Here is a 21,817-nt window from a genome sequence, read left to right as displayed (position 1 = left end):
GAATTTAGAAAGTGAATACATAATAAAAGAATCATCGGAGTAACTAGAATATATTATCCATTTCCAAGTACTAGAGGAGTGTGGTGATGTGATTGGGCTACCTAAAGCTAAAAGAACAAATAGATTGTGGGGACTCGTGAGGGATTAGAATAAATTGTACAACAGTCCTACTTTAGATGGGGCGAAAAAGATACTGCAATATGTTCAGACAATTCAGGTCCAGGTTGTTGTAAGGAGTTGTGTGTGTGTGTGTGTGTGTGTGTGTGTGTGTGTGTGAGAGAGAGAGAGAGAGAGAGAGAGAGGAGAGAAAGAGAGAAAATAAAAATTTTCTTAAAAAAAAAAACAAAACACTGGGGCCATGAGCACTTGCTTAATAAATGAGGAAGGTATAGTATCTGGGGAAATGCATCCAGAGGGTGTTCCATCTTGTTGTTCAGAACATTGTGGTTGCTCCACTGATGAATGCTCAGCGATGTAGAAGGCAGTGAGGATGATGATGATTAATGCAAACCTTGGATAAATAGGTCTAGGGAGGATGACAGAGAGAGCAGGAGAGGGAGGATGACTCACGGGTGAGGGGTACCTGGGGATAGCGCGAGGTAGTGTGCACGTTGCGAGCGTGAAGCGTGGGGGGGTGCGGCTGGGACACGCTCCGCTTGGACCTGGGGATGTGGGCGGGTGGGTGCCCGTGGGCGGAGCGGCTCTGGGGCCCAGCGGCTGGCAGCTATGTCTGCGAGAGCAGCAGCCTCACCCGGGAGCGAAGCCTCGGAGACTCCGCCTAACTGACACCCAAAGTCTCCCTCTTCTCCCTCCCGCAGCCCCAAACTGAAGGCAGCGGAGCCTGGGAGCAGCCTGGGAGCAGCCTGGGAGGCGGTGGCTGCCCCGGCCCCGCCCCCGCCCCGCGCGCCCAGCCCGCGACGCCAGGATCGGCCGAGCCCCGCGCGAGCCCTCGCCCCCTCGCCGCGCCTGCCGCGCCTGCCGCGCCTCTGCCCGCCCGCCCCCGCCGGCCGAGGCTGGGCTGCGGGAAGCGGCCGGGCGGCCCCGAGCCTTGCTAGGGCGACCAAAACAAAGGCAGACAGCATCCGGGGTTGGGTGGATGCAAACAACCATGAAACACTGGGCTCGCTCCTTCCCCTTCCCCGGCTCAGCTGCTGCCGCCGCCACCGCCGCTCCTCCTCCCGCCGCCGCCAGGAGGGCTCCGCTGTGAGGGGAGGCAGGGGCGCAGCCGCTGGGCGTGAATCCGAAAGGGGAGCGCCGGAGAGCCCGAGGAGGGGGCGGGCAGGCCACGAAAATGTCCTCGGCCGTGGGGCCCCGCGGTCCTCGCCCACCCACGGTGCCTCCCCCGATGCAAGAGATGCCCGACCTGAGCCACCTGACCGAGGAGGAGAGGAACATTATCTTGGCAGTGATGGACCGGCAGAAGGAAGAGGAGGAAAAAGAAGAAGCCATGCTCAAGTAAGCCAGCCCCAGCCCAGCCGCGCCATCCGTGTCTCGGTGCTGGATCGGTCCATTCACCACTCACTCACTCACCCAATCCTCTCGGCCGAGTGTGGGGGAGGGGCAGGCCAGGGTACTGGGTGCCGGCTGGCGAAGGCGCCCTTCTAGGGGCGGGGGGGGGGGGCGCTGGGTAAGAGCAGGGGGAGAGTTTAGGGACCAGGAGGAAGAACGGGGTGCCACTGAGCCAGGACAGAGGGTAGGATGACTGGAAACTGGGGTGCAGAAAGATTGGGTGGACAGGGACCACCCTGGGGGTGAGTAGAAACGGAAGCTGAGAAGGGCTGATCTCACCCAAGTGGTTGGATGGACCTTGGACTTGGAGTAGGTTAAGGGGTCTGGGGATGAGTGGAAGAAATGGGAGCTGGGATGTAGAACTGAGAACAGCTTCCCTTCTCTTCTTGGAGTTGTTTGGCAGGTTGGGGTTACCCTAGTGAAGGGTGCCAGTATTTATATAAGAAAAATGCTTATTTTTTCGTGTACATTTTTGGCACTCATTCACTGCATAGATCAAGGTTGGGTCCGTTTTTATTTTTGAGGGGGGTGGTAGTTGCCATCTTCAGTAACCTGCCTCCTCAGTTTCTCTTTAACCTTTTATCCACAATCTTCAACACAGAATACCTGTGTGAATCTTCACATTTTCTTACCCATATGTGATGCCACTGGCAATGCAAAGTTTTGAATAATGGAAGAAGGTGAAGGAGACTCTGGCCAGAATAAAATAGAGGTTTCTCTTTACTGGTTACCAAGACACTTCTGGGGCCTATTCAATTTCTGGTGGAAGCAGCATTATTTGATAGGATATTTGCATACATCTCTCCCTTAAAATCCACCAGCCATATAGGGGATCTCTGTCCAGCACCTCATTTTTCTGGGCCTGGGGAGGAGATGGACTTGCTATTGGTGCAGGCATGTGTGACACTGTCTGTGCTGCTGCTGACACCTTAGTCTCTTGACAAAGCTGCTTACAAAGTACTGGCACCCAGACTGGGTTTTCCTAACTCCTTAGCCTCACACTTAGAGTGGAACTGAAGGGGACTTCAATGCTGCTCCCCTCAGGAGATCCTCCTGTAGTCAAGAAAGTTCTCAACTCCTGGGTGGAGAGGTTAAGAGACCTTGTTTGGGACTAATTCCTCAGTGTCCCTGTTTTAGACCAAAAGGTTTATTTGGGACCAGAGGATTGGCATACAGAAGCAAAGAGAACCTGTTGCTTCTGGAGTTTGTTAATAGCAAAGAATGGTTAGAGGGGAAATAGGGGTGACACCCAGGTACAGAGAACACCCAGAACAGCCTCGTCCCCCACCTCCTAGAATTGCCTCCTGAAGAGAAGATGCTACCTTGGAAGGCTTCTGTTATCTCACAGTGCAGCACAGCTTCACAAGAGAGGAATGGAGGGAGGCTGCATTCACAGACTGGTGGGTTCCTACCAGTGTAAGTGCCACTGAGCTGGAGAAGAGGAATATTGAGGGAGATCTATGGATGCCTGATTAGATCAAGAGAGTAGAAATCCACTCATTCCTGCATTTTAAATGTAGGTTCAGAAAGGGACCATTAACTCAGAAGGCTAGAGCTGGCCTGCTTCTGTAAAGAGCAGCAGGTTTCTGAGTTCCTGTTCCTTCTTATCCAATAAATAAATAAATAAATAAAATAAAATACAAATACTTTAAGCCTGCTGGCTTGAGGGAGGCACAACCTTTCTTAATCTGCTGCCTGTCTCTGGTGGAATAAAGATGCTCCTGGTGCTGCAGGCTTCACCTCTTCTGAGTTTGGAAGTAATGGATGGTGTCTGATGGTGCTGATGTCTGTCTGTCTGGTTGTTTGTCTGTGTTCACTGGTTGCAGCCCCTGCCACCTGTCATGGACACCTATTTGCTGGTCATGTTTTACAGCTTTCCTACTGTTCCTTTTGGTGTTCACCACAGATGGCAGGTGTCTACAGAGTTCCAACAGCCAGTGGAAAACTAGGGCTACTGCTTGCCAGGGTCCTAATGAAGAGAAAGCACAGTGCAAATAGTGGCTATCACACCACTTTATTGGCTGTTTCAGAGGTTGTAGAGAGTGAGGGATTTTGATTGGGAGAGGAATCCCAAACTTGCTAACTGCCTAAGAATAGTAATCATAAGATTGTATGGGCATATATAGACAAGTCAAAATGAAGAGCACTATCCAATTGCTTATGTCTAAAATCATCTTTCTTGCTGTTATTCCTGTGAGTGTTTTCCACTGGCTTGCAAATATTGTTCCTTTATTGCAAGGATTCACAAAATATTGCAGTATGTGATACTGTTATACAACAGTCCTCTATAATCCCAGACCTCTGCATTAACTTTTATCAATCAGCCTCCTCTGCTAATGTCTTGGCCTTTTGTGCAGTAGCAGATGGGTGAGTGCTTTGGAATCCCAGTTTGCTGCCATGTAAGTGTGTCATGCTGTCAGCAATTGGTAGAACACTGTTAGACTTTTTTTTTTCTCAAGACCGTTTTATGTCTTAAAAGCTGGGGATTACAAGAACTCTTTAGATGACCCATATATATGAGAACTTAATCACACTTAGTCTTAAGTGGTGACTTTTTCTAAACTTTGCCATAAGATGCATTGGGAAAAAAAAAAAAAGAATGTTTTTCACAGGGCTTTGAAATATTCATCAAATCAGAGATAAATTGTAGTGTAAGGTTTGCTCCATCATATCAGATATCTGAGAGTCATCTTTTACTGTAGGCCATACAATGCTAAAGTTCTGATAAGAGAACAAATTAGGTTTAAAATACACTTTTGTTATCACTGCAAAACACTTTTGTTATCACTGTAGTTACTGATTATACATGCTTATCCTATTCACAATGTATATAATATAGGTACTGATGGAGAGAAATAGAAAATTGAAGGAACACTATGCAAAGAAAAATTAAAAATAACAAATAAAATTATTTGTTTAATTTCATTAGACTTGATTGTAAATTGTAAATTACTACTTGAAGTTGGTACTGATAACGCCTCCAAATATACATATATATAGTAAATTACTTTCACCTCAAAAATTTAAAAAGTCCATTAAAAACTATAAGTACTTTATCATAAAATAGCTATTTTGAACACCACTAAAATAGAACTAGAAATCTTTGTTTCCACAAATAAGCTAGAGTGATATATTTAACTATCTGCAAACAAGAGAGTTTTTCTTCATCTTGTTGAATGAACATTGCAGGCTTTTTGTGTTGTATATGTATTTTTTCTAGAGACTTGAAATACACTTTTCTCAGTGAGTATTCCTTCAAGTAATGGTTATCAGAAATCTCAAGCTAAATTAGTACATGGACTGGAAACTTTATTTCTTGATACCTAAATCCCGGATCTCATTAGATTTAACATTTTATTCCTTTTTCATAATAGATGCTTCACAATGAAATGCACTATCAAATGGTAATAAATGTGAGGAATAGAAGTTGAAATTAAAAAGGGGTACTTTGAGGATAGGAATTAGAAACCATATTGGGATATTCAATAAACCCACTAGCATTTATTGAGGATTTTCCTCATTTTGACCAGTATTCTAAATGGTTACTGAATTAAATGTCAGAGAGTGTAATATATGTAACTTTGGATTGTCACAGTAGAGTGTGCTAAAGGTAAATCAGGTCATAATAGTCTCAGATCCTCAGTTTACACAGAAATTATACCAGTATACTAGGCTGATTTATATAACATGACAGTCAGGATTGAAGTCCAGACCTTTTTTATTTTTATTTTCTAAATCCAAACATTGTCCACTCATTTACACAGTTCTTCTACTGAGGAATTGCTATATTTACGTTTTCCTCAAATTAATTTCTACTCTTTCCTTAGTTTCAGAGAAGTAGTTTGGCAGATAGTGAGACTGATTTAGAACATCCGCTGCAGGTTATAGGAAGTTCTGAAACTTCATTGACACTCTTCAGAAGGCTTTCTTGAGGATTTAGGGAAAGGGGATTGTTTGCAGTTTAAAGAGGCTTCATGGTATGGTTGAAACACTGTTAGGTTTGGATCTAGTCATATTTTTGTTTCTAGTTCTAATTCTGTTTCTGTGTAAATGTGGACAAGAAAATTGAATTGTTATTCTGTGTGGTTCTTTTTCTTTATTTTTTTCAAATTATGATGTGAATTATTTAATAAAGAGTATTGACTTTGGGGTTATACCTGTCTTGTAAACATGGAATCTAGCTAGCACTGACTTTTCAGACATTCATAATACATGCTTCTTTCTTGAGAGGAGAAAGAAAGTAGAACTTGTGTGGTCAGCTTTTCTTTCTCCTTTATTTCTCTCCAACCAACTATAACATCGTGATCTAAAGTGTATATATAAGGTTTAATATGAACAACAGGTTAGTGTATCTTGAATTATAAAGTTCATTGCATTGTGTTTCTTCAATCTTTATGAACTATTTCATATTTTTAAACAAATTTTAACAAGTAGAGTAAAAGAACCCAAAACCTATGCATGTTAACTCATAATCTTCAAGGTTCATGTAAGTCTTTTGAAAAAGTGCATCAGACTATAGCGGTAGTTGTTTGTTTTCCTTTTCTGTTAGGGAAGGAGACTGGCATTTGTTGCATTCCTTCTACGTGTCAAATATTTGACTGGATAATTTATTCTGTCCATGCTTTTATCTTTATAAGAAGTTCATTCTATTCAGTGTTTTATTAATTTTCTATTATTATAGGAATTCCCAGAACTATCTGGATACTTTACTTTTGCTGGTATATTGCTTATTGCATTGAACTTGGAGAACAGGGAATAAACCTTATAAGGAATAAAAGAAAAATGTAGCACGCCTCATGGCATTTTCTGCCTTTTTCCCAAGGACCTCTCTACCTTTAGTCTCTAGTTCTGGTCACAGGTTATACTCATTTACCTCATACATGGCTTTTCAGGTATGCTTGGTCTTTTGCTCATAGTATTCTCTAGTACCTTAACACTTTCCCACTATTGTCCTCTACAATGAAGTTATATCATTTCCTTCCTGTTCTGAATTTTCTTTAAAAAGATAAGGTGTTACTTTAAAAAATATATTTTATTGGGAGCCGGGCAGTGGCGCAGCGGGTTAAGCGCACGTTACGCGAAGCAAAAGGACTGCAGTAAGGATCCTGGTTTGAGCCGCCGGCTCCCTACCTGTGTGTGTGTGTGGGGGGGGGGGTCGCTTCACAGCAGTGAAGCAGGTCTGCAGGTGTCTCTCTTTCTCTCCCCCTCTCTGTCTTCACATCCTCTATTTCTCTTTGTCCTGTCCAACAACTATGACAACAATAATAATAACGATGAGCAACAAAATGGGAAAAATATCCTCCAGGAGCAGTGGATTCATAGTGCGGGCACCAAGCCCCAGCAATAACCCTGGAGGCAATATATATATACATATACAATATTTATTTATTTATTTACTGGATAGAGCCTGCCAGAAATTGAGAGGGGGGTAGGGGGCTCAAAAACAGGTCCTTGTGCCCTCAACCAGGTGCACCACTACCCAGCTATTTCTAACGAAGTATCACACAATGGTCAGTTTAATAAAATATGGCTCCAGGTATTAGACTAGGTCAAGCATTGGGCCATTTGGGTAGAACAGAGTCTAGTTTTACAGCCTAATAATTGCTTAGTTCCTACTACTAACTGTGATGATCAGAAAAAGAGAGAAACTCCGGATAGTTAGAGCACTGGTCTATACTTTGGTCTTGACACTGTAACTTTATATACAAATAAATATGAATAAGTCAACTCTACTGAATCTGTTTCTTTTTTTTCTCCTATATTTCTTTTTTTCTTTCTTCCTTTTTTGTTTTAATGTATAAGGTGGAATGTCCTTCTAAATTTGGAGACTTTTACATGCTAGTGGGAGCACCTTTAAACTTCAAGTCATAGAAGAAATAAAAGGTGCCATTATTATCTTTACTCAATAGAACTATAGCAGAATTCAAATATCATTCCCCCCCCCCCATTGCAGCCCATAGAAGTTCCAAGGAGATGAGTTCTTGTAGAAGGACCTATCACATGTTAGCAGTGTAATGAAGCTTACAACTTTCAATGTGAGAATTTGGCAAAGAGGTAAAAGGTAAAATGAATCAAAGCCTTATGAACTCTGCTATGAACTTATATTTTCTTTCATTCTTTCTTTTTTATATTAAAGAGGCCACTAGTACAAAAATCAATGTGGGCTAATGACAAGGTTCACATTGTTTTACTCAGAAAGATGATTTTTTTTTTTTTGTCTGACTGAAATCCTGGAGGTTACTGCATCTGAACACACATCACTATAGAAGCATAGTCCAGCAAAAACTCTCCCTTCAGGTACAGAATCTTTTTATTAACAAGGTTTACAAAATAACCGGGAATTCCACATACAAAGGGATGGGATAGGTTTGGGTAGGAAATTGAACAAACAGTGGGGAAATGATTAAAAAGCTTAAAATCTAGGGTGTAGTAACTGAGTCAAAAGATAGTAGATTTAAACAGCATATGAATGACTGCTGTTTATAGGTAGATTATTGATATTCTTCTTCCATATGCAAGATTAAGATTTTGGTGTCTGGGAACTGTTGCTGCCCTTGGGCTGTGTTTGAGGAATATGCAGATAGTTTACTGGAAAGAGAGTATTTTAAATATTGAGTAAGCCTGAAGTTATGTGCATCTAACACGTAGTTGAACCACAATGAACCAAACAGATCTTTTATGTAATATATAAGGTAGTACCTTATTAAGGATCTATCTGGTGTTTAGTATATTTTTATATTTCCAGTCATTATATCAGGCAGTTTTAGATGTTATTATAGTTTTAAAGAGGAAGTATGTGAATTGAAAACCAATTAGAGAATCTACCTGCAATGTCATTTAAATATTTTATACAGATCAGCTTCTTTTAGTGGTCTAATTTATAATATGCATACTCAGAAGTAGAAAGGAGTATAGTAGTTGTTGATGGAGTTCTCAGTGTATTTGCTGATATGTTAATATGTATTTGATTAGCTTCTAGCTCACGTTTCTGTTATCAAAGCATTCTTGATCAATATTTGTTCAGCATTCTTAATCTCAAATATATTAAGTTATTTTAAAGTTTCAGGTAATCAGTGTGCATACATACAACCACATAATTGTTCTTTGTGTGTTTAGATGTAATTCTTAACAAGTGCAATAGGAATTCTTCATTTGGATAATTAGCTGTTTTGTTTTCAATTTAATGGGATTTGTAGTTTGGAAAAATTAGGTACATATTGCATAAAGCCTCTAAGTAATATATAAATCAATTTATACAAATTATTGAGATCTAGAATAGCTTATATGTACACTTATAAATTTTATTCAGATCACAAAGATTACTTAGTGTATTAGTGGAAAGAGATAAAAACAAAAATAAAGTAACCAAATGGCATTTCCTTCGATATTTAACACAACTAAGCAGATTAATCTTCCTTAGTTATTTCTGTCTTATAATATATTGGAAATTAAGCTTTCTTTCTCAACTTTTTTCTCTCCCTGGGAGAAAAATGGATATGTTGTACATCCTGATGTTTGAATTAAAGGAATTTTATTTTACATTTTTCTTTTAATTTTATTGGTGACTTAACATTGATTTACAAAGTCATAAGATAACGGGTATAATTTAGCACCATTTCCACCATCAGAGTTCTGTATCTTCATCCCTTCCATTGGAAGCTACAGTAGTTATAGGGTTACAGATATGGGTTGACTATTATTTCTCTGTCTATATTTATATATATTTGCCCCCCCCCCATAATCCTGCTTTCTCTTACTTTCTGTGTAACACCTACACTAATACTACTTCTGAGTGTCCTTTCTTTTTTCTTCTTCTCTCTCTGGGTCCCCATGGAGTTCTAGTTCAAAGCCCACTGGTTATCTTCCTCTATCATTTCTTTCCCTCTGGGAATATGGACCAGAATTCTTTTTGGGGTGCAAAAGGTGGGAGTTCTAGCTTCTGCAATTGCTTCTCCGATGGACATGGGCATTGGCAGGCCGATCCATACCCCCAACCTATGAAATAAAGGAATTTTAAAATGAACTGGCTCATTTACTTTTTGTGTTAGATTTTTTAGTAAGAGTAAGAATTATAAAGTGATTCTACTTTGACACTCCTCATGACATTTTTCATAAAAGATAATTTGAAAAAAGGAAATAGATAAATTCTTTCTATAGTCAAGCTGAGTATATTAATTTATAGATGCTTTTGTAACATAGGTCAGATAGAGCCACATAGTATATAGCAATCTAGTGTAAAAATGTGATGCTAGTCTGAAAAAGATATAATTGAGTATTATTATAAACACAAGTATTAGAATTTGATTGCATGGTACATGGAGTTCCAAAGCCCCATAGTCTCTATTGATATTATTACTATTGATAATTGGTCAAGGGGATATCTATATTTAGCAGCATAGCTAAAGATTCTTGGAAGCACATGAGCACGAACATGGTCCCTGGATATATAAAGCAGATACTTTGGCCAGGTAGTGAAAGATAATGTAGTTTAGCTGTGGGGTGTGTGTGTGTGTGTGTGTGTGTGTGTGTGTGTACACAAATTGTTCTTTGGAAAAGGACTAAGTAGCAGCACAAAATACTTCAATATAAATCAAGTAGAGTTCTAGGATTGTGAGACTTTGATGCTCTCACCCTTTCCTTCTAATTTCGTATCTTCCTCGCTTACTCTTCTTTCTTATCTTTTTTTTATTTTTCAATGTTAGCCTTCTCATGTATCCTACTGTCTTCTTCTTTCTTACAGGTAGTCTCTGGTTAGTTTTAAACAGTTATAGTGAGTTTGTGGCTACCCAAATCTGTATTGTATTATACCTTTCCCTCAAATTCTACATTTATGTACCTACTTCAAATTCTACATTTATGTACCTAATCACTGCTAAATGTTTTTTTATTTTGTTACTGGGATTCACAGCTCTGAGGTGGCTTTTCAGATAGAAAAAGAGGCATAGAGAGAGAGACAGACAGACATCATATTATCTAATTAAACTTCATCCAGTAAAATGGGAATGGGCTTGAATCATGGCCATAAGCATGACAATGTATGTGAGCTACCATTTCAGCCCTAAATATCTTTATCAGAATCTCCAGTGTATGTATCAAACTGATTGTGACCTAAACTACATATCTTGACTTTCTGCCTAAACTTGATGCTTTTCTGTATTCCCCTTCATTCTGGGTAGCATCAACACTTTTACTCTTTACACAGCCCATTGTCAAACACTTCAGAACCAATCATCTAAGAGTCATTTGAATTTCTCCTTTATTTTATAATTCTGTTGCTGTTATCTGAATGTTGATACTCAGCACTACCTATCTGAATGCCTGCAAGAATGTTCTAATTCATTTGTCTCCCATTATACAGACCTCTTCCTATCTGATCTTCATACTACTGTCAAAGGGATCTTTCTAAAATATATCTGAAATTGTCTCTTCAGTAAACTCCCTTTGCTTTAGGGTAAAGCTTTGACTTCATAATCTTTACCTATATACTGTTTACTTTGAATGGTCCATACACATCTCCCTCTGATAGACATTCTGAACTAAATCTTAAAGATTCATCTTTAAGATTCTTATTCTTCTCTCTCTCTCTGGAATTTCTTTCTTTATCTATTTTCTTAAATTATTTGATTTTATTTCGGATAGAGATGGAGCGAAATAGAGAGGAATGGAGACTATAGAGAGGGAGAGAGAGAGAAACAACTGTAACACTTCTTCACCACTTGAGAAGCTTCCCCCACCTGCAGCTGGGGACCAGTGGCTTGAATTATGTGTGCACTCATCCAGGTGCACCGCCAGTGACCCCCTATATATTTTTATGTAACATTCAAATTAGATAATTAGATCAAGTCATACCTCATCTGGCATACATCCCAGATTCCTTTTGATATTTTTCCTCTATGTACATCTTTTCCATAACCCTGTTCCTAAGATCAGGATTGTTCTTGCACTCTAATAAGAACAGTACCTGGCATATAATATGTGCCTGCATTTTTTTTTTAAAGTATGTATGAGTGAATGGATTCAGAGGATGTGGAGTGGAGGAGTCACCTGAGGCTGCTGGGTGGATGAGAAGGGTTTGAGTAGGTGGATGGAGTGGGAAGGTTATCGAACCATGGGAATTCTGTCAGCAAATTTTCAAAGCAGGAATGAGCTGAGTGGTTTTAACTATGGAAAGAATTGGGTTGGCCCAAAGTTATGAGGAGAATATACTGGATATTGAAAATTATAAGGTGAAATTAAAGTGTAATTTTTCAATGATTTGTTGTACTCTTGAGTTATCATTCATGGATTTTTGAGGGACAGCATTCTTAAAGTATTTAAATGTCTGTGTGGGAAGATGTAAATAATTCATATTTAAAAAGTAATTTGCTAGACAGACATGCTTGATGGAAACATTTTCTTTGAATTAAAATATCCCTAACCAGTAGCAATTTGAAGCACAGTGTGCTTTTTTTTTTTTTTTTCTAATTTGATACTTAGAATTAGATCACATGTATATGACTACAGACTACTGTGGTGATTATATGTTTAAACAAATATGAGCTTCAGCTAAATCATTTTCTAGACTTGAACTCCTTCATGTCAGGTATCTTCTTTGAATTATATTTATATATCCATTATCAGATGCCTCAAAGAATTTTATTGAAGGAATTACTCCAGACCATCAACTGGAGAATTGGCAATCAAGAGGAAGCATTTTAGCCCATGAAAATTTAGTCTAACTACATTTTTTTTTTGCTTTTGCAGAGCTGAGGCTTCATGCATGCACAGTTTTCACTGCTCTATCCCACTTTTTCATTCAGATGGGAAGACAGAGAAAGAAGACATAGCAACAGAACTTTCTTCAATTGCTGTAGCATCTTCCATGTGGTTCCAGGGCAAGAATTTGGTTTGTGTGCATGGTAAAGTCTATGTGCCTTCCCAGTGTGCTATCTGTCTGACCTCCAGCTACACTTTTAGGAAGAAAAAAACTTGAGGCCCAGATTTTCATTATTAATTAATAATAAAGCTAGCTACTAGACTTCAGATCTCATACCCCCTGATTTTGTAATTTTTCCCACTTTTATATTCTCTCCAGATGATTTCATTGTAACTGCTATCAAACTTAAACACGCAATTTTTAAAGTTTTTATTTGTTTACTCTATAAGATTACAGCCTGTATGGAACATGCTAACAGGACCTCTAATTACTTTTGGTTACATTGTGTATTCTTTAAAATAAGTGGATCACTAATTGAAACTAAGATATTTTTAATGATTTCTTTTATAGCTATAATTGATTGCAGTTATAGGTATACTGTGTAATTATTTCTTAACTGTGGTAATTTTCTTAAATTTAAACATAGTAGTTTATAGTGATTTCTGAATTTAAATCACTTCCTACTATGCTTTTTAAATCACTTCCTACTATGCTTTTGACTTACTTATTTTTACTTCCTAATTTAGAGAAACTGGTTGATGTTTTGTTCACTTGAGGAAGAGTTTCCTTGTTTTCCCCTGATCTGCTGGTTTGCCTTCAACTAGGCTGTTGATCAGTGAGTAAAAGAAAGAATTTTGGAATTGGACATGCAATGACATGTACAACCACAAGAGTAAATACTTTCATCTTCACCCATGTACCTGTACACATATCTGAAAACTTAAAATAGTTTCCTTATGAAATATTTTTGAGGAGGTTACTTTTCTTATTTATAGAACTTTCATGATCTAAATATGTCTCACATTGCTTTTTTTTCTAACCACCACAGAGCTGTCTTTGAAAACTCTAGTGACTATTATGTAAAATATAGTCCTAATATCCTTATGACACCTTCCTCCCCCAAACACACACACTTGCTATAAATGATTGGGTCAAAATGGATACTTGAAGGGTTGGGCAGTAGTGCAGCGGGTTAAGCGCATATGGCGCAAAGCACAAGGGCCCCTGTAAGGATCCTGGCTTGAGCCCCCAGCTCCCCACCTGCAGGGAGTCACTTTGCAAACCTTGAAGCAGGTCTGCAGGTGTCTGTCTTTCTCTCCTCCTCTCTGTCCTCCCCATCTCTCTCGATTTCTCTCTGTCCTATCCAACAACAACAGCTATGACAACAATAACAATAACAGCTACAACAAGCACAACAAGGGCAACAAAATGGGAAAAATAGCCTCTAGGAGCAGTGGATTAAAGTTCAGGCTCCAAGCTCCAGTGATAATCCTGGAAGAAAAAAAAGAAAAAAAGAATCAGGGCAAAATGGACACTTGATTCACTGAACTCATGAGATTATTGTTCACAATGAAAGTAGACAGTCAGAAAGTTAAGAAAGTGGATGATACCTATTTTTCTATTTCTTTTTTTTGTTTTTTGAACAAAAATTACTTGAGAATTTGTTATACTTAGCATTGTGCTAGCAGTAATAAAACTATTTGGCCCTTTTACATTGTAAAAGAGGGTGCTTTTTATTTAGTAAAGTTAAATGTAAAAACACATGATAAATTCATCACAAGACAGTATACAGATTTTTTGTTAACATTTTTATTAATGGTTTAATAATGATGTGCAAGATTCTAAGATGAAAAGGATATAATTGTAGTATATGATATTTTAATGAAGTGGAATAGACCAGGAACTTTTATTGATGCTGGTTAGGGATGATTCTTCATGGAAATGAGAATGATAACTGAGCCAAGTTCTAAGGATGAATAAAAGTTCATTAGATCATGGGTGAAGTACCTGATACATAGGAAGAACAGAGTACCTCTGGTGAAAGGGTGAATAGTGAGCCTGTAGACAGAAGAAAGCCAATATTGTAGTGCTTTAGAAGGTCAAGGAGGGATATGATTTGAGAGAAATTTGAAGTGGTTTCCAGATCCTGACAAGACAGGGTCTTCTAAATGATGTTACTAAATTTTATCTGTATCTTAAGAGCCAATGGATTTTGAATAGAGCTATAAGATAATCCTATTAGTGTTTTAAAATATCATTCTGGCTACAGCTTCGTGAAATCATTGGAATAAGCACCAAGACATTCATACATATTTAGTCTAGTATTGTAGGAGATCTGGAAAGCGTTGCGAACAACAAAGACTGATGATAATGGCAGATTGTTAAGGTTTGAGAAACAACACACTTTTAAAATGAACTAAATATGAGTTTAGATCTGATATATACCATCAGGTTAGGGACTTATAGGAATGACTGCCTTGATCATTTGCCTTTTATAGGCAATAGGTAAGGATCTCAGAAGAAAGGAATGGCTTGAAATGTATAAGTCATATCTCAGAAGAAAGGAATGGCTTGAAATGTATAAGTCATATATGTACCGTTGACAATAAAGCTACAGGTAAGAATGAATAACTAGATTCAGAGAAGAAAATCAAGGAAATAAACCTTAAGAAAACGTATATCTTTCTCTCCCCCTCTCTGTCTTCCCCTCCTCCCTCTATTTCTCTCTGTCCTATTCAACAACAACAGCAATGGCAACAATAATAACAACAACAAGGGCAACAAAATGGGAAAAATAGCCTCCAGGAGCAGTGGATTTGTAGTGTAGCCACTGAGCCCCAGCAGTAACCCTGGAGGCAGAGAGAAAGAGAGAGAGAGAGAGATGGCATGCCTGACCCCCCCCAAACCCCCCTTGCCAGCCATCCCAAACTGCTGTTTTTGTGCTGATGTGACTCTACTATTCTTGAAGGATTCCCCCCTCCCCCTTTCTATTGCTTTTAATATGAAAGAGAAGGGGAAAAGAGAAGAAGAAACACCACAGAGCTACTCTAACACTCCTGAGACTGTGTGTGATGTTCCATGTGATATCAGTGGCTCAGACTGGATCCTGATGTGAGCTTTGCTATGTGAGTCATCTCCTTACCCTACAGAGATTTCATCATTAAAAGTTCAAGGATGATAATAACCTTGAAAAATATTATATAGGGATAATAGGAAGAGGTATTCAGTACATCAAATCAAAGAAAAAAATCGTATGTCAAGGAAGCTAGGACACTCTCAATAAGATGATTAAAACAAGACTGACAACGTTGAATGTGGTGAAGATAGCTATTTTTTAGTATTTAATGAAGGAGAAGGGAACACTGCTCTTCATCTTTCTGGAATATATATGAGCTTAATGTTTGTAAGTCCAGCATTCTAGCACTGCACAACTTCCCCAACTGCACAATTTTTGTTCATGTTTTTGTGGGAGTGTAGAACACTTTAGAAATTCTGGTCAGTTTTAAAAATAAACAATTTTCACTATGATCTAGCAATTCTATTCATAAGTTTTATGGAAGAAAAATGAAAACATGTATCCACAAAAACTTGTATAAGAATGTTTATAGTGGGAGTCGGGCTGTAGCGTAGCGGGTTAAGCGCAGGTGGCGCAAAGCACAAGGACTGGCATAAGGATCCCGGTTCGAACCCCGGCTCCTCACCTGCAGGGGAGTCGCTTCACAGGCGGTGAAGCAGGTCTGCAGGTGCCTATCTTTCTCTCCTCCTCTCTGTCTTCCCCTCCTCTCTCCATTTCTCTCTGTCCTATCCACCAACGACAACAACAATAATAACTACAACAATAAAACAACAAGGGCAACAAAAGGGAATAAATAAATAAAATTAAAAAAAAGAATGTTTATAGTGTGTAGTATATAGCCTTCTTAAAGTTAATGGGACTGACTAAAGAAATAGCATAATAGCCATGCAAACAGACATTCATACCTGAGACACTAAAGGTCCCAGGTTCAATTCCCTTTACCACCATAAGCCAGAGCTGAACAGTGCTCTGGTAAAATACAAATGAATGATTGAATAAATAAAATAAATGGAGGAAAATAGAAAGGATAGAGTGAGAAAGAAGGTTTGAATTAAAGAGAAAGATACATATTTATGACTGGAAAGATGAGGAAGCTTCCATGGTTGTGTGTGAGTAGTAGCAGCAGCAGTAATAGAAGAGTTGAGTCATTTTCTGAGAGTAAGTAGGAGGTTAGAGATTTGATGACTAGGGAGAAAGTTGAAATAGTTCAGATGGAAACTAGAAATGTATGTCTATCAGAAAAAGATACTAACCTACAAATTAAGTCATGTGCCACGTGCAAGATGAGCCAACAGAAAGGAGAGGCTGGCAAAAAGACACAGTAAGAGAGACCTTTTGACTCATAAGATATCAAGAGAAGAGAGCTTGATTTTTTTTTTTTTTTTTTTGTAAACCAGAGCACTGCTCAGCTTTGGCTTATGGTGGTAAAGGGCATTGAACCTGGGACTTTGAAGCCTCAGGCATGAGAGTCTCTTTGCATAACCACTATGCTGTCTACCCTCTGCCCAAGTACTTGATCTTGATCTTCTAGATTAAGTCACTGTATGACCTAACAGTATAACTGTATGACATAACAGTACTATGTAATGTTGATCTGATCGAAATAGTTTGGGAGATTTCTATTTCTTTTAACCTAAAGAAAGAGAATCTTGAGGTCTTGATGCATGGTCATGTAAAAGGACCTGAGTTGGGGGTATGAATGTTTTGTGGACACCTATCACAAAGTGATGAGAAATTGTACCCATGTATTAACCACCATACTATAAAGTATTAATGCCTCAATAAAGTGATAAAAAAAGAAAAAAAGCATTCATTCATACTAACTATGTAATTGTCCCCCCTTACATATTACAGAGACATTCTCAATGATGGATTTTGAATTTTCATGTGCAGAGAGGATATTTTCAACTTAATGACATACATATACATATACATATACATATACATATACATATACATATACATATACATATACATATACATATACATACATACTCATGCATTTGTAAACACTCCTTTGGTGCATGCACAAATACAAATGAAATATTCATAATTAGCAGTCTATCATCATAGTAAATTGTTTTTATTTTTTTCACTTCTCTCAGTTTATGTTTCTGTCCTCTCTCCCAGGATGCCCCTATTTATTTTAACTTGAAAGCATCTAGGGATACAGAATAGTGACATGACTTGCTTCAGGTCCTTTACCATGAGGGACAGATTAGGACATACATTGTGATAGGAAAGTATCTGACTACTATAGTTTGACTTCTTTCTCATCCTCATGGCTGAGCTGTAATTTAGATTTGTTGTGAAGCAGGTTCCCAAGAAATAGACAGTACAAAAGAGAGTGGGCAAGGAGTTATTAGGAAGTGCTTTTAGAGTCGACGTCTTTAAGGGAATGGAAGTGGACAGTTTGAGAAATAGGGGGAATTGGACTGTAATGCAGGTATAACAAAGTCTCATTCAACGCTTTTGAGCTGTGAAATCATTATTCTTGTATTGACCAATCACTAGATTCATGTCACCTAGGGAATAGGACCTATTCTTAATGAACAAAAATTAAATATATAAACCAGTTGCTTAAAATGTCCTGATTTTAGACTTTTCTTTGGGAGAGGGAAGCTGACAATACCACTCAAACATATCTACCTATGAGGTATGAATACCTATAAGGCAATGATTTGTGGAGTCGTGGAGGGCAGTATCTACTGGGGAACTGATTTAGCTTTTTTTTTTTCTTTTTCTTCTTTTTTTTTTTTGTAGTGTGATGATCTTCCACATGTGTAGTATCACTACTCTGAGCCATTTTTTTTTTATTCAGATAAAGTGAGAACAAGAAGTAGAGGTGACATAGAACTTCACATTTGCTACTAGACTTTGAACCTGAGTTACATACATGGCAATGTAGATGCCATACCTGGTGTACTGTTTCTCCAACTAGACTTTTTTTCCCCATTAAACTGGAATGAAAATATTCAATTCATGATCTCCTAAAGCAAACACTGTGTAAGAATTCTTCCCACCAACCTTTCTGTGAAGAAGACAGTTTATCTGTAATTTCAAACAGTTTGAAAGATATGCCAGTAATAGGATTTCAATTCAGTGATACAAGTTTCAGGGCAAACTATAGAAAATTATTGTCATTAGAAGATGGTAGGCATTTATACCCCAAATAGACTGTAGCTCTCTTATTGGGGTCTGTGTCTTCCTAAAGAACTAAATTCTGAATACTTCTTGTTACATAGGAAAATTGAGTAGTACATTTTTGACTTAGTGTCAAGTCTGTCTACTCAAAATACAACTTTGTTAGAAGAATTTTTTTTATTTTTTCATTTTTTATTTAAGAAAGGATTTTAAGAAGATCTTTCTTTTTATTCTTTTGCTTTTGTAGAGACAGAGATTGAGAATAAAAAAATGGGGCTAGAGATGGACAGAGAAAGAAAGACATCTGTAACACTGCTTCACTGATCATGAATTTACCCTAGCAGGTGGGAACCAGGTGCTTGAACCTAGGTCCTTGTGAATGGTAATGTGTCCTGCATTGGGTATACTATTGTCTGACGTCAGCTTTCAGATCTTCATAGTTTAAAATAATAAAACTTTATTATTTTCATATTTCCATTTTGGGTATATGGTCCTATTCCATTTGCATAGGAAGCCTTTAGGAAGAGAGGATTGAGGGAGGTAGAGTTAACATCCCTCACTATTACTCAGGACCATTGACTAAAACAAGACAGCCACAGAAGAGGACTTTTAATACTTTGCAAACAATTTATAAAAATAAATGTAAATTAAAGTAATTGAAAATAATTTAGAAGGAGAGGGCAGGGGGTGGCACACATGATTTTAAGCACACACATTTACAGTGTTCAAGGACTCAGGTCCACGCTTCTGGTCCCCACCTTCAGGGGGAAAGCTTTATGAGTTGTGAAACAGGGCTTCAGGTGTCTCCCTGTATTTTTCCTTATCTCTCTTTCTCTCTCTCTTTTAATTGCCACCAGGGTTATCACTGGAGCTCAATGCCAACACTACAAACCTACTGCACCCGACAAACATTTTTTTCTTTTTAATTTTTTAAATTTATTTAAAAAAGGAGACATTAACAAAACCATAGGATAAGAGGGGTTCAACTCCACACAATTCCTACCACCAGAACTCTGTATCCCATCTTCTCCCCTGATAGCTTTCCTATTCTGTATCCCTCTGGGGGGTATGGACCCAGTGTCACTGTGGGATGCAAAGGTGGAAGGTCTGGCTTCTGTAATTGCTTCCCTGCTGAACATGGGCGTTGACTGGTTGATCCATACTTCCAACCTGCCTCTCTGTTTCCCTAATAGGGTGGGTCTCTGGGGAAGTGGAGCTCCAGGACACATTAGTGGGCTCATCTGTCCAGGGAAGTCTGGTCGGCATCCTGCTAGCATCTGGAACCTGGTTGTTGGAAAGTGAGTTAACGTACAAAGCCAAACAAATTGTTGACCAAACATGGACCTAAAGGCTGGAATAGTGCAGATGAAGTATTGGGGAGTTCTCCATTTTGTAGATAGCTAGTAGGTATATTTTAGTTATATAGGAGAGAAGGTTAACACTCCCCTTGACAAGGATGGAAGAGTCTTCGGCCTGCAATACACATACAGTTAAGGCATTGCCACCTGCTTCTTTTTAATTTTTATTAGGTAGGGCAGAAAAATTGAGAGAAGACAGGGAGATAGAGATGGAGAGAAAGAGATGGTTGGGTGGTAGCACACCTGGTTAAGCACACATAGTACTAAGCTCAAGGATTGGGGTTCGAGCCCCCGGGTCCCCACCTGCAGGGGGGACACTTTACAGTGACGAAGCAAGTCTGCATGTGTCTGTCTTTCTTTCTCTATATCTCCCCTCCTCTCTCAAGTTCTCTCTATCCTATCCAATAAAAAAAATGGAAAAAATGGCCCCAAGCCCCAGAAATAACCCAGGAGGTTAAAAAAAAGGGGGGAGGCACTTGCAGACCTGTTTGGTAAAGCTGACCCTATGCAGGTGGGAGTGGGGCCTCAAACCTAAGTCTTTGAGCTTGGTAATCTGTGTGCTAATCAGGTGTAGCACCACCTGGTTCCCTCTCTTTCCTACTCTATCTCCCTCTCTCTTCTCAATTTCTCTCTGTCTCTATTCAATAATAAATAAAATTATTTTAAAAATAAGAGTTATTATTACTTTGCTTACTATGTGTAAGGGGAGAGTTAGGGCAATGCTATATATGCTTGAGTTCTAAATATTCATGTAACTAAGAATCAAACTAAAATACTATCACAATCAGGTACTAAACTGCAGGCAATCATAAAGGGTATCATTAATGTATATTTTTTTACCACAAGTGATAGTAATAATTATTATGAGATTCAGGGAAGAACCTGCTGGAGTATGTAGATTTTAGAATCAAAGAGGCCTAGGTTTGAATCTACAGTTCAATCACTTACTGTATAATCTTGAATAAGTGTGTAAAATAGGATGAGTGGGAAGAGTAAATGAGATAGTAATGGTTATCCAATGTAGTTAGTATAACTGTTAATACCTGGGAAGCATTGACATCGTTTGGGTATAGTAACTGTTATTTTCTAACAGTATGAATTTCAGCAGTACCATACACCCAGTATTCCCAGTCTCTTTGAGAATAAAGACAGGCGCATCTTTCTGTGTGAACACTGTTCCAGCTAAAAAGTACAGCAATTGCTGTGTTGATACTATATAAAGGAACTTTGAATCACAATTGGAGCTTTAGTTCTGACATTGTGCTTAAGCCAGAATAGTCCTATTCATTGTAGTGACTTTAGTACAATGCAGTTACCTGAGCTTTAGGAACAAAGATGTCGGGTGTGTTTTTTTCTTTAAAACTAGGGTAATATCCCTTATTTGAGCAACACTTTAAAATAGATTTACCCTGCATTATGCATACAGATATAATTCTTTACATGTGTTGTTTTAATAAAGAAATAGTTTTGACTCTACTCTTTATAATTTCAAATGGGTGTATAAGTTTTTAAATATTAACTCATGATCTCCTCAATGGAAAGGAATTTCTTAACTTAAAATTTATAGAGTGAAAGAGTATCTCCATCTAGAAATATTCTCTTTACTTTGGAAACCATATTAAAAACAAAATATTTACAAATTGTCTCAATGGAATTATTGAGTAAATATAAAAATGCTGAATAAGATATTTTAAATTATCTTTAAAATATTTAAATATAAGGCTAAAGTAAATAGTGATGAGCAGTTGATATGATGCTAATATTTTCATACAAAATTAGAGGTGATGATGACTTTCTAATAATCAAAAGTAATATATGTTATAGATTTGCACCTTGGTTGATATTAAAGGTATAATGACAATTTTAATAAATAAAGGTTTACTATAAGCATTTAACCCTCACTACCAAGGATTACCTCACAGTGTATACACCCATAACACTGTATTTTTATATACATTTTAGCTTTATACTTGATAAGTCAGGTGTCCTTAATAAAGACCTATGCTTCGTTGTAAAATTCTCACAACTTACATG

General features: G+C 38.2%; 1 protein-coding gene and 1 pseudogene across 15 annotated transcripts in view; both read left to right on the top strand.

Moving 5' to 3' along the window:
• The first annotated feature begins 1,071 nt into the window (after window positions 1-1,071).
• Window positions 1,072-21,817, top strand: part of RIMS1 (regulating synaptic membrane exocytosis 1) — a 557,900-nt gene continuing 537,154 nt past the window's right edge. For 5 of the 15 annotated variants that reach the window (XM_060189943.1, XM_060189942.1, XM_060189937.1 and 2 more), the window contains exon 1: window positions 1,079-1,455. In XM_060189943.1, the coding sequence (XP_060045926.1) occupies window positions 1,292-1,455 (164 nt within the window). In that variant the 5' untranslated portion in view covers window positions 1,079-1,291. Of the gene's footprint in view, window positions 1,456-21,817 lie in introns of all 15 variants that reach the window. The other 10 variants (XM_060189932.1, XM_060189935.1, XM_060189941.1 and 7 more) reach the window with 6 other exon arrangements.
• On the top strand, window positions 19,838-19,952 carry LOC132538542 (U6atac minor spliceosomal RNA; annotated as a pseudogene).

Source organism: Erinaceus europaeus, chromosome 4 (assembly GCF_950295315.1).
Source record: "Erinaceus europaeus chromosome 4, mEriEur2.1, whole genome shotgun sequence".
Taxonomy (NCBI): Eukaryota; Metazoa; Chordata; class Mammalia; order Eulipotyphla; family Erinaceidae; genus Erinaceus; species Erinaceus europaeus.
This window is presented reverse-complemented; position numbering and strand designations above follow the sequence as displayed.